The following is a 13380-nucleotide window of genomic DNA, read 5'->3' as shown; positions in this document are numbered from 1 at the left end:
CATAATTTTCCAATCAGCAAATAAGGGGTGGGGAAACATAATATAAGAGCAAATTAAAATTACAAGCATATGAAAATAGAAAAGATCAAATTACAAACAAAGTAAGGTCTAACACTTATTTAGTTACAGAAATACAATCAAATGAATGATACCACTGTCTTTATGCTATAAATTAAAAATAATTAATGTTTCTAAAGCTACAGATGTGATTTTGCTTTTGTCTTCTGTTGTAATTAACCTAATGACACAAACGTAATCACATTTTTTGAGGGTACTGTCACTTTAAGACCGGATAAGCACGGATCCATATACTAACACACATCTAATTTCTTCAATAACTGACTTTTTTATGAGAATACTTGCAGAGACTCTGGTATTTCGAGATAATTTTGTGCGTAAGCATTATGTCAGAGGGATGCTGCGGTTGCGTGCTTTAAAGGTATTGCGGAGGATTTTCTTTTCCGGGTGGATCATCAAGATTATTGGTCCTCCTGTTATCAATTGCATTTTTTAAAAAGTGGAAAAGGCAGTTCTTTTCTAAAATTAGAGAAAATCCTCCGCTACACCTTTAAGCGCGTGGGTTTCACAGGAAGTGGGTTTTTCTAGCTACACGACAAAATTGAGAAAAGTTCCGACTTTCAGGAGCAACTACCAGTGGGAGTAAAGCAGCGAAGTTCACGTCGTCCGCTTCTCGTCAGTTACTGAGAGACAACCAGAATTAGGAATGCCTCCTAACCACCTTATTAAAAGAGATGGGCGAAACACAGTAACAGATAGTGTGCACACATCATACGAGTGGTAGTCCGGCTAGTCCCAGCTGTCCTATTTCATGACTTTCTTTCTTTAAAATCCATTGAAAGTTAGCTTACTTTTTAAAAGGGCTTGACAGCGCTGGCAGGAACCTCTTCCTGTCATAAAGGTCACTCTGTGCCCCCTCTTACACCGTATCCTAACTAGACACGATGCTTGTCGCATCGCATCTGGTTAGGACAAAAACATTTTATTGCATGTAATTGCACAGTGGCTCATGTAAGCACATCATCATGGCTACTCTTCACCTCATCACTTGAGAGCTTGGCTATTGTGCAGTGGAGCTTGACTCTTGTGCAGTGTAGGGGGATTCATTATCCTTCTCAATTTAGGTGGATGGAATACAGTGGGACTAGATATGCAATATTTTATGTGGACACAAACCTATTTCTTTGTGAGGAATTGATTCCAGGAGTGAAAACACCTTTGTCAAGCCAGCCTCCATTATTCTAGCTGCAAAATGTACACAGTTGCACTCACTGTAAACTACTGTAGATGCATAGAAATATACCTTAAAAAAAGCCAATGTAATTGTTTTCTTTTTTCTTTATTTATTCTTCATGCCATTCCAGAATCAATGGAATTAACGTCAGTTAATCCATACACAGGTTGGGGGAGAAGCAATTTGGTGTTTCCAATTCACCTAACCTGCATGTTTTTGGGCTGTGGGAGGTAACCGGAGTAAACCCACGCCGAAACAGGGAGAACATGCAAACTCTGCACAGAACCTAGCTGAGGGTCGAACCGGGGACCTTCTTGCTGTGAGCTCACAGTGCTACCCACTGTGTGTCCCCCAAAATTGCATGGGCAATTGCTGGAAAATTACAGCTGTGGTGACATCCATGATAAATAAGGCTTCATAGAGTTATTTGATAAATTGTTGCCCAATCATGACCTGGCCATTGAGGCTATGATCACAGCGTAGCCTGACATGCACCTCACCAAAATTTTAACAGTGTGTCAATCCTACGTGGACTGCAAGCGCTGTGATTAGTCCACTAAAATCCCTCCCGTCAGGTAAAAAAGAAAGAGGGAGTGATTCGATCCAAGAACTACAGTAGGTCCAGTGGTTCTGGGAATCATACTATATCAAAGAAACAGACAAAACAGTATAAACAACCATGGACATGGTTTGCAACCTTACAAACAATAACCAACTAGAAACAACAAAAAGTTTTTCACTAGGAAATTGGAGATTCTATTTGCTTATTGTTCTAAAGTTTAGGTTATCCCCTAAAACAGCGGATCTCAATTCTGGTCCCAGATATGCAGCAGACATGGTCATTGCACATTATACTCCTGTTTATATAACAGAGCTAGTACACACATTAACAGTAGCTAACACAGTAAATCTCGTAAGAAAGCTAGAGTAGCATTGCTTCTTGCAAAGAGCTGCCAATTATCCCTGCATCTGAACATGCAAACAAAGATAACAAAGATAATGACAAACCAAACCAACCCATTTAGGCAAGCATACTTAGATTACTTGCATAACAGCTTGAACCCTTTAAAATTTTGTAGATCCCTCCACCTTTCAAATCCCGGTCCGATATTGATCCTAGGTTTATTATGGGCACGGTCACTTTCTATCTTTCTTTCCTTCTTTTCCTTGGTTGTTTTCTTTTCCTTGGTTTTTCTCCTAGCTCTGGTTGTATACAGAGGAATCGGAAGTTTGAATGGTCTCTCTGCCATAATGCTGCATTCAATCCAACACACCTACAGTATGAACTTCAGGCGGATACATGTGATATTGCAACGCACGCAGGGGGAGGGGGATCTGTGGCGTGTGCAAGAACTGTGATTGACAGGCAGGTTTTACACAGCCCTGTGCTGATTGAACCAGATGAACCGGGAGCGGTGGATTTTTGCCAAACAAATAACAGGCTCTAGGTGGAGGTAGAAACGTAGGTTTTTTCTTAAACAGTCTAATTTTTGTTGTTCTGTCGAGCTGTTGAGCATAGTGTCGGTTTCGGTAAATATGATGGGTTAGAATGTTATGACTCTTACACATACACATCAAAGCACATACCTTATATCACCAAAAGGCTTTTCACACTGCGCTAAACCCTTAACCCCTTAACCCAAATTTGAATGGAAAATCCGCAAGGAACTGGTAGGAAAGCAATTTTTTTGTAGGCGAGTTTCTGCCCAATTTTGATTGCAATTTTGCTTCATTCACTCAAAATTTTTTTGATATATTTGCTGTAAATAATGAAAGAAATATCTTTAATGGATCATGATCTTTGCATAATATACTAATGATTTTTGGCGTACCAAAAAATCACTGATGCAAAATTTAGAGACAAACGGTTATTAAAAATGTCAGTGCTATTTTAATTCAGTCAGTTTGACATCATTTTATCCAATCATGACGGTTGACAATGCAAATATGCTAATAAAAACGTTAACCCAGGGTTTAGAAATGCACAGGGTGAAAACTCAGCTTATAAATACCCAGGGTTAAGTATGAACAGCGTGAAACATGAAACAGATAACCCAGGATTCTGTTAACCTGGGGTCTAGAATAACCCGGGGTTCACTTTTTCCAGTGTGAAATTGTGTCTTCTTTCTCTGAGATATCTCGACACTATTGTTCTCTGCTGTTGATTTACTGAATTATTTTAATGTTGCACATTTATTTTTGAATTTAATTTAGTTTGTGTTCTTGCGTTTTGCAGAGTAACTGTGGGCAGAGTATAAAAATCCGTCGTGTGTTGATGAACTGTCCAGAGATCGTTACTATTGGCTTTGTATGGGACGCTGAACAGTCTGACCTCACTGAAGACGTCATTCGCTCTCTGGGCCCAAACCTCAATCTCTCGGGGGTGAGCTTTGAATGTTTTTTTTCTCTAAGTAGTTAATATTATTCAATATTAATTTTGATTATATTCCATGCAAGAAGATCATTATAGTGTATTACTGCAATAAATTATACTGTAGGTCTGTTCAAAAAGGTAAAATGCCTTATAGTCTTCTGTCTGCAGTACAATGGCTAAATTACATTTAAAAAGAATTATAGAAATTAAGTATTATTGTCATTTTTTTTCAGTTTCTAGCATGACATATGTTTTTCATGCCTTCTATTATTCTTTGAACCATTATTAATTCCTGGCCATATGAGTACTGCAGGCCAAAATTACATAATGTCTAGGTCAGTATATTAGAAGAGCGCTATTACTTAATTGTGTATATCAGTTTAAGACATCACGACATAAATTTTGTATTGTGATTTTGAGAATAAACAATTACATATTGGACAATGTCTATTGTTGCCTACATTGTCTTTTATAATGCACAATGCTTTAAAATGTCTTCTATTTTCCTCATCCTACATGTTTTTTGTTAGTTTGAGTTTTCTCTCTCTCTCTCCTCAGCTGTTCTATAAAGTAACTGATGAAAATGCAAAAAAAAGAGATCTCAACCTGGTGGGAATGATCTGTTACTCTAGTCGACATTACCTAGCATTTGCTTATCACAGCAAGTCTTCCAAATGGATCTTTTTTGATGATGCAACCGTCAAAGAGGTATTTAACATTCTTTATGCAAGAAATTTCTTTTGAAGTAGGATTTTTTAAAATGTATGATGGATTGTAATGTAATGTTTTTGTGATATGATGCAATTTTTAATTTAGATTTAAAAGACATTTGTCAATTAAGTTGGATTTGGACTCTTAGCAAAGGTGGTATATACACTCTTAAAAAATGCTGGGTTCCTTTTAACCAATCTTTAGGTCAAAAAAGGATAAGTCCAGCTGTTGGTTAAATTAAACATGAAAATGTTTATATTTGACCCAGCATAGGTTAAATTACAACCCTATGGGTTGTTTTTTCCCCTTTTTTGACCTAAATTCTGAGTTAGAAATATCCCAGCATTTTTTTGAGTGTTTTTTATTCTGAAGTGTGGGAAGTGGTTTTCATTCTAAACACTTTTCATTTTCATTCATTTGAAAACTACAAGACGTTAGGTGGGTGACTAAACTGTATCTCAGACATTGACAGCAAGATTATTCCAGAGTTTAAAGGGATACTTCACCGATTTAGCATTCAGCTTTGTATCTGTAGAAACCCGGCAGTATTACTGAATGACCATGTTTCCCTCCATCATTTCCCCCTGAGAGGAGAGATATCTGCATTTTGGTTCTGCAAAAAAGTCCTCCGATGATGCAAAAATGGACTAGGTGCACAAGATGGCGTCTATTAACTTCGGGATTTGAGTGTACGCATCAGTACTTCCGGTCTAAGTGTTTACGCACTGCAAATGACAGCATCTAGCTTACCTTGTTGAGTTCTAACTTGCTTTCAAACGGAAAAACGGAGCATTACATTGTTTTCTTCTCATTCGTCACGTTATAATAACACAGAGATAAGTTTTCACTCCTGTAAATACTGCGGTATGGGCTCAGTGTTAAATCAAGATCCGTAGGGACAGCTTCAACCCTACGAAAATCCCTCGTATGTGCGTGTGACTTCGTAGTGACTGCTAAGGGGTTTAGGAGATCTATAAAAGAAGCTATACCGGTTCCCTTACACTGGACTTGACTATTATACTTTATAATACTTTATAATTTATGTATTTCTTATATTTCCATGTAAATACATTAGGACTGTTTCTAATTGTAAACGTTTCTTGTAATGAACTTCCAATGAAAGTATTTCTAAAATGTTTTCATGTAAATACTTTAGAATGAATGTTTCTATTTGCAATAGTTTTTGTAAATACTTTATAATTAATGTTCTATAATTTTGTTAGACATTTACTTACCAGAATTGATTAATTAAACAGTATTTTGTTGACATCTTTTACATTATTAAAAAGGTAATTATTTTCAAACAACTGTGTACACTTATATAAACCCTTTAAACCCCATTCTCCACAACTTATGAGATGGACAGTTACACGTTACCACTAAGGAAAGTTTAGGATTGCTGTTGCTTTATACACCTGACTCACAGCATGATAGCATTAAGAGAGCCACACATAGGAGCACATTAAAAGTAATATATTTATTTTAATACTTAACTGTATCATTATTACAATATAAAGAATCAATGTTATATGTACAGTGGATTTTAAATAGGAAATAATGTAGTGCATATTATTCAAATTAAATCCCATAAGTGATGCGAACCCTCTTCAAACATTAATTCATGTAAAAATAAAAATAATCTCCCTTATAGTTTTAGCCATGTAGATGCATTGTATGGGAATACCCTCCTCTGTAAAAACACCAAAAATCACACCACTACATCCCTATAAGAAGTAGCTGGCATCCTGGCTCTTTCTGTGAGTCTGCTTTAATTTCAGCATTGCACTCTGTATTTTCAAGTAGCTACAGTCATTAAATTGGGACATTTAATTTCCAGCAGTCCGAAGGGTGGGCTCTCAGCTGGGTCAAACACAACATAGTGGTTGCGGAGTGCTCTTTCAGCCACACAGAACAGTCTGCCACTGAAATGTCAACTGGTGAGGAGTCGTCAAAGACAATCTACACATTAAAACAAAATATACAGTATGTTATTTCACATACAGAATCAGGGCACAAATTCAATACAACACAGAAAATGACAAAGCTGAGAGCAGGCTGGTCAGGTAAGTTATGAAAATAGGCTTAACCATGTCAGGTTATCAAATGCATAACACTATACACAATACTGTAATCTAAGGACATCCCAATAGATCACCTGTCTCAATTTACTCACTTTCATATAGAGTTTTATAAAAACAGTGAAAGTTTAAAGCATAAGATAGGTACAGGGTACAAAATCAGTACTTAAATATTACTTGCCAATGAACCTTTAAGATAACTGACCGTTCACGGTTTATAATTAACATACAGTAAAAAAACACAAGCCGTCAAAACCAGTTTCTGTGGTTTCCATGAAAGCTTGGTGTATGTTAAGATCCTATTCTTCATTTTGCAACACAGGCATATCAAAAACACAAATAATAAACCTGATTGAGGCTTTGAGCTGATAAACACTTCTAATTTTTTACTCCCACTCCAGGCCAGGGTCGTGAGGGTTCTCCCCCTTTAGCATTGTAGCCCTGACGCTCCCTCCCTGATGAATCTTTGGTTTGAAACTGTGAGGTTTGGACATCATTAATGTTATTAATACAGTTAACTGTACATCGTTAAAACCATCAAATAACCTGTCAAGTTTTCAAAGTCAGTAGTCATTTACTAACTGTTAGAGCGAGCTAGCCAGTCAGTCAGCTAATGTTATAACTTACCTTCATAGTTGTCGATGTAACTTGATATATACACCTTGAACAACTTTTTCCTTTTGCTCATCGGAGCTGAGCATGCTGGTGTACTAGCCGATGGACATCGGTGATTGTTACTTTGATAGATCTTGCAGACATTGTGTTTATAACAGCGCCATGATTCATATCTTCCTCTATTCATATCGCGAAACCGGAAGCTTACACGCGTACACTCAAGAAAGCGGAAATAGAAAAACGTCATCCCGTGCAACTAGTCCATCGTCATATTACATCATCGGAGGACTTTTTTGCAGAACCAAAATGCAGATATCTCTCCTCTCAGGGGGAAATGAGGGAGGGAAACATGGTCATTCAGTAATACTGCCGGGTTTCTACAGATACAAAGCTGAATGCTAAATCGGTGAAGTATCCCTTTAAGTGTCATATCTTTAAGTGTTTATTTAAGTGCCGAAATTGAGAAAACTGTGTGCCTAAAAATTAAGTGATGTGTACTGATAACTTTGAGTAAAAATCGGCTTGTTTTCAAATGTCACAAACATGTAACCAATCACATCAACACAGTTGAACATGTGGCCAGTAGTACGAGTCATAGATATTATGTGTGGATGTTGCCGAAAACAAATGAAGAGTTTGGTTCCAAACCGAGATAACTCAGTTTTTAACACTTTTGTCAAAACATGTTTATTTTTATTTTATCATGTTTTTATTGTGTTTTATTGTGCTACTTAACTGTATTTTTTAGTTATGAAGGCTTAAACCAAAACAAACCAACTGCAGTTTAATTGATATTAATTGGAATGCATGGCTGTTGGCTTAAGCCTATTTTTTTCATCCATAGTTCCGTTTGTGTTGCATTACATTTCCCTTTCTTCCTCCCTATGTCAGGAAATGGGGTAACACAAAACACGAACCCAGATGCGGACGTAACAACAAAAGGAATTTATTAAATACACGGGGAAAAACAGGAAAAAACAAAACCCACGAGGGGGCAAAACAAGACACGGGAAACACAGCACTAAACTGACACTAAACGTAACAAACTAACAATAAACTCTTCAAAACATAAACAGATCAAGACTAGATATAATACAAAAACTCACAGGAACCGACAGGGCATGAGACAAGATGTGTGACAAGACAAACGTGCAACGAACATCAAACACAAGGACAATAAATAGGGACAAAGTAAATTACATACACCTGGAAAATAAGGAGTCTGGGTGGACCTCGGGTGAGTTCTGGATCGGTCATGGCCGAAAGCGGCAAAACCTGGCTGGGGTGGCGGTGACTGCCCACACGGCTGGGGTAGCGCTGGCTGCGCACACGGCTGGGGTGGTGCTGGCTGCGCACACGGCTGGGGTGGTGCTGGCTGCGCACACTGCTGGGGCTGCGCTGGCGTCTGCGTCGACGCCTCTGGGCGCTGCGGCATCTGCGTCGACGCCTTTTGGCGCTGCGGCGTCAGCGTCGACGCCTCTGGGCGCTGCGGCGTCTGCGTCGACGCCTCTGGGCGCTGCGGCGGCTGCGTCGACGCCTCTGGGAGCTGCGGCCGCTGCGTCGACGCCTCTGGGCGCTGCGGCGGCTGCGTCGACGCCTCTGGGCGCTGCGGCGGCTGCGTCGACGCCTCTGGCTGGTCAATCGGTCCCCTCCCCTTCTTCCTCCTCCGAGACCGTGGGGCAGAGAGAGGATGAGGTGAAACCAGCTCAGAATCGCCGAGAGTCAATCTTCCCATGACCAGACCCTCCGGAGCACCCCGAAGAGGAGCGGGATGAGAAACCTCGGTAGGAGCTTTGAACTCACGGTTCATGATAAGCTCCACTGAGTCCGGGAAGTTCATTGGTCCGACGAGCCATTGCTCGGACTCAGTAAGAGGCTCATCCAAGCAGTTGAAAAAGATGAATTTAAGTTCAGTCTCATTAAATCCGGTGCCCTTCGCTGCTTTCAAAAAGTCCATAGCGAAATCCTTAACTGGATCTTCCTTCTGGCGCATGCCCAACAAGACATGACGGCACGCCATGATACTGTCCATCGTCCGCTGGGTTCTGTTTTGGCACGTTCGTTCTGTCAGGAAATGGGGTAGCACAAAACACGAACCCAGATGCGGACGTAACAACAAAAGGAATTTATTAAATACACGGGGAAAAACAGGAAAAAACAAAACCCACGAGGGGGCAAAACAAGACACGGGAAACACAGCACTAAACTGACACTAAACGTAACAAACTAACAATAAACTCTTCAAAACATAAACAGATCAAGACTAGATATAATACAAAAACTCACAGGAACCGACAGGGCATGAGACAAGATGTGTGACAAGACGAACGTGCAACGAACAGCAAACACAAGGACAATAAATAGGGACAAAGTAAATTACATACACCTGGAAAATAATCACGCGTAAGGGATCGGGGAAAAAGTGACGAGACCCGGGAAATGCGTGGTCAGAATAAACCAATACTACAACCACACATTTCCCACATAGAATATATGTACTGTCAGAACCCTGCCATACTAAACTAGATCTAAATACCAACAGGATCCGGCAGGATTCTGACACCCTATATGGTATCACCATTGGAAGCTGTGACTTGACGTGAACTAACCTAGCACCTCCTTCCTGTACTTCTGGGTGACAGCTCTTTTCTTTGGCAAACAGTCCAAAGTCCCAACTAGATTCATTGATCGCATATTAAGAATGATATGATTTGACGTGAGGTACAGATGAGCGATTTGAATCCGATCAGATGTTCCATTTTCCTCAGCATCCTGGATAGCGCGGCTCATGGTTCTTAGCTATGAAACACACCACGGGAGTGCGCTTTGGAAGGAAAAGCTGTAAAATATATACCCCGAAATATATTGATATTGAATTATTGTCCAGCCCTATATGAAACATAAATACGCAATAGACAAAAAACATTTAACACAAAGGGGGGAGATAGAGAGAGACAAAGTGAGAGCAATGAAAGTTACATCAGCTGAGCATCATCTTCATAAACCAAGATTGATCTTATGATAAAGGGGCATGCTTAAATGACTTAAATATTCTATTGTATATAGAATTACAGATACTTGCTTGTGTGTGGTGCAAAGCATGGTCCGAGTGTATTTAAAAGTCTTAGGATTTTTGAAAGTAGAGGTTGGTTTGCTGATCTTGGAGAATCTCAAGACAGTCCAGTTTGCAGCCTTTCCATTTTGGAAGAGCAGACATTTGTTCAAGTTTGTCTGTGTGCTAATCAAGAGTTCAAGTCTCTGTAGGAAGTTGACCTGAGGTGTTCAGATATGAGTTGATAGTTGCTGTTTCCTGAAAATCAATTATTGCCATGCAAACAAAGGAGAGGCCTGGGGCACTGTCAGATGCGTCACCCCTCCACCAAAGGGAGGGCGCTGAAGAGCCCATTGTATGCGCAGCAGGGAAGAGAGGAAGATGGAGAAGGGAAGAAAACATGTCCAAGGTGTAACCCTTTTTGAAAACTCCTGAAGGCCCATAAACTGTAAAAAAAAAGATGGATGACGCCCGTTCGCTCTCTTCCATTGGTGAAAAGTGAAGCCGCCTGTGTCCTGATACGGCGTTGACATCTTGGGTCTTGAGTCTGCACAGTAGCAATTTCAGGACCAGTCATGCGCAGTAGTGAGCAGAAAGTAAAGCCGCGAAATCAAGGCCCCGCCCTCGCTCTCGCAGAATGCGCATATCACAGCTGTCAATCATGACATGACACCACAGGTTTTATACCATTAAATAACTAAATAACTAAAAACAAAACTTATTTTCAAAACAAACACTTGAATTTACATCAGCGTAATAAAAACTACAGTAAATGACAGAAACCAGCTTCGGAAAAAAGATAATTGAAGTGTAATTGTTTAGTTGGTCTCAAGTCCCATTGAATAACATGGGGAGGCGGGGTTTAAGACCTATACTGGGACCAGTCACTGGGGGGCGATCGCAATGTTTTGACTTCAATTTTCAGGGCTTGTGCGGCAAGCTTGGTCACGCCTTATGAGTTTACACTGACCAATGGTCTTATTGTGTAGGTTAGGGTCTCCTTGGTGTGGGTCCTTGATGATGTGTTGGTCACACCTCTTGTATGTTTAATGAGCACATTGTGTTCGTGTAACATTTTAATCCAAGTTATAGAAAGTAGACTTAGTATGTAATTGCTTTATAATGCACATCATCAAAGAGGAAATTAAAAAAGAATCACATACTTAACTTGATGGGGGGTTAAACTAGTCCTAGACTAAAATAAATGTAAGAGCTGTCCAAATTGAAAACATCTTGCACTGATATATCTTAACATACATCAGTGCCCTTTGTTTTGCCTGACAATGCACAAAAGGAATGTTTTTAGTAAGGCATGTTTGTTAAAACTAGTTAAATTTCCTTATTAAACTAAGGCCTAGTACTGGCTTAAACTTATCCCTGTCCAGGATACCACCCCAATAGGTTTGAGGTAAATGTATGATTCATATGAGACAATTTGTGGCAAATTCAGAAATATGAGAGGAGACAGCTTGGACACAGACTCACACCAGAACGGGTATGTGTGGGAAACACTACTGCTAACCTTTTGTTAAGTCATGATGAACACGATCAGCCGTCTTCTCTGTCAGTAAAATCTGTGACTGTTGAAGTTTACGCGAAAAAGAAAGTACATGAAGTAACGCAGAGTTAAAATACTTCTCACTGTTATGTGAGAGAGGCCCGCTGCACGCAACATGAGAGGGAAGGGGGCGAGCACTGTTGAGGCGCTGCACACAACAAGAGAGGGAGGAGGGAGGCGCGCTGAGCGCTTGCTTCAATTAATTAAGACGTTTTAAAACGTAAAATTAAAATGTAAATGGGAATCATGAAAAATCTATTTGTGGCGGCCAGTGTTGATTCTGTGGCGGCCCGCCACAGATAAATCAATGTATGGGAAACACTGCTAGACAGCCTGAAGCCAGGGGTGTTCTGTTTACTTTAAAAGGGAAATTTAGTTATGATATTGTAATGCAACATTAAATCTGATCCAACAGTCATGGCCTTAGCCAGATGTTACAAACGTATGTCAGCGGGGCGGGCTGGTGCATGTTTGCACTACATTGTGATTTTGCAAGCATATCAGGCCGTTTTACTGAGTGAAATAGCCGAGGGAGAACCATTAGACCGGAAGCTGCTGTCTGTTATAAATCATTTCCAAGAGGCTAAGAAAAGAGCTGCTTCTTTTAAAAGATTCTTTCCTCTATGTAGTTTCTCCCAGGGGACGGCTGTTGGAGGGCAGCCCTCATCTGCACCCATTATAACATATAGGTAACATAGGGTTGACTGATTTATCGGCCAGGCGGATAATTTGTTAGATTTTTGGCATATTTAAAAAAATCAACATTGGTCGATTTTACTGCAAATTAGGCATATTAATAGACAGAAGCATCTGCGGGCACCTAAGCATTGTTGTACAACTCGTGACGCCGTTCTATGCTGCAAGCAGATCTCTTCCTGATGCTGCGTGTGACACTTGCCTTGTTCACAAACAAATTTAGTAAACGATGGCGGGATCGCGCAAATTAAAAGCAGCTAGGACAAAAAGCCCAGTTGTGCTTGTGATTCTGGTAGCCCCATTTTGGCCGACCTTGGGAGATTCCGCTCAGGAGGGATCTTCTAGCCCAGGCTGGGGGTGCAATATTTTACCCCCAACCAGAAATGTGGACATTTTGGGTTTAAGACCAGGGTCTCCCTAGTAAGGTTGTGCATACCATTTTGATCTCTCAAGTTTTATCCACCAGGACACTTCATACATTAAAATGGAGGGTTTTCATTCTTTGGTGTAGTGATGCCCAGTTGCTTCAGTTCTGAAGTTTTTAGGTCTTGCACCCTCTACTTTAAATGTTTACATTGCAGAAATTTCAGCCTTTCATGTACTACTATCTGCACCCTCTGGTTTTACATTTCCTGTATGGCGCTTTAAGGATGAGGCCTTCATCTAAGTCCAGAGTCCCGTCCTGGGACTTGGCAGTAGTTTTAAAAGGGCTTTTATTAGCTTTTATCGAAGGTATCCCTTTCAAACCTTTACAGTCAGCTTTGGACAAACATGTTTTCCCTAAGCTGAGGAGGGTAGGTGATTTACAGGCGTTTTCTATGTCCCTATCTTGTTTGAAGTTTGCTCCTGGGAATATCCAGGGAAAATGTGGGTGCCAGCTAAAAAGCTGAACAAAAAGAAAATGGAACCAAAGATTCTCCACCCAGCCCTCCTCCTGGGGACAGAGTTGTGCGGTCACCATCTCCCTGAAAGCAGTTTTTGCCATCTCCAGGTCATCCATTTAAGGGCCGCTTACCCTTGCGTTTTCTGGACTGGACGGGGCGT

At 40.3% G+C, this 13380-nt stretch overlaps 1 protein-coding gene across 4 annotated transcripts in view; it reads left to right on the top strand.

The window, feature by feature from the left end:
• Positions 1-13380, top strand: part of usp53b (ubiquitin specific peptidase 53b) — a 64653-nt gene that overhangs the window by 23400 nt on the left and 27873 nt on the right. For all 4 annotated transcript variants that reach the window (XM_065254796.2, XM_065254795.2, XM_065254798.2 and 1 more), the window contains 2 exons: positions 3489-3635; positions 4185-4334. In XM_065254796.2, coding sequence (XP_065110868.1) covers positions 3489-3635; positions 4185-4334 — 297 coding nt within the window. The remainder of the gene's footprint in view (positions 1-3488; positions 3636-4184; positions 4335-13380) is intronic.

The sequence above is a fragment of the Paramisgurnus dabryanus genome, chromosome 4, assembly GCF_030506205.2.
Source record: "Paramisgurnus dabryanus chromosome 4, PD_genome_1.1, whole genome shotgun sequence".
Lineage (NCBI taxonomy): Eukaryota > Metazoa > Chordata > Actinopteri > Cypriniformes > Cobitidae > Paramisgurnus > Paramisgurnus dabryanus.
Note: the sequence above shows the minus strand (reverse complement) of the source record. Positions and strands in the feature narration are given on the sequence as shown.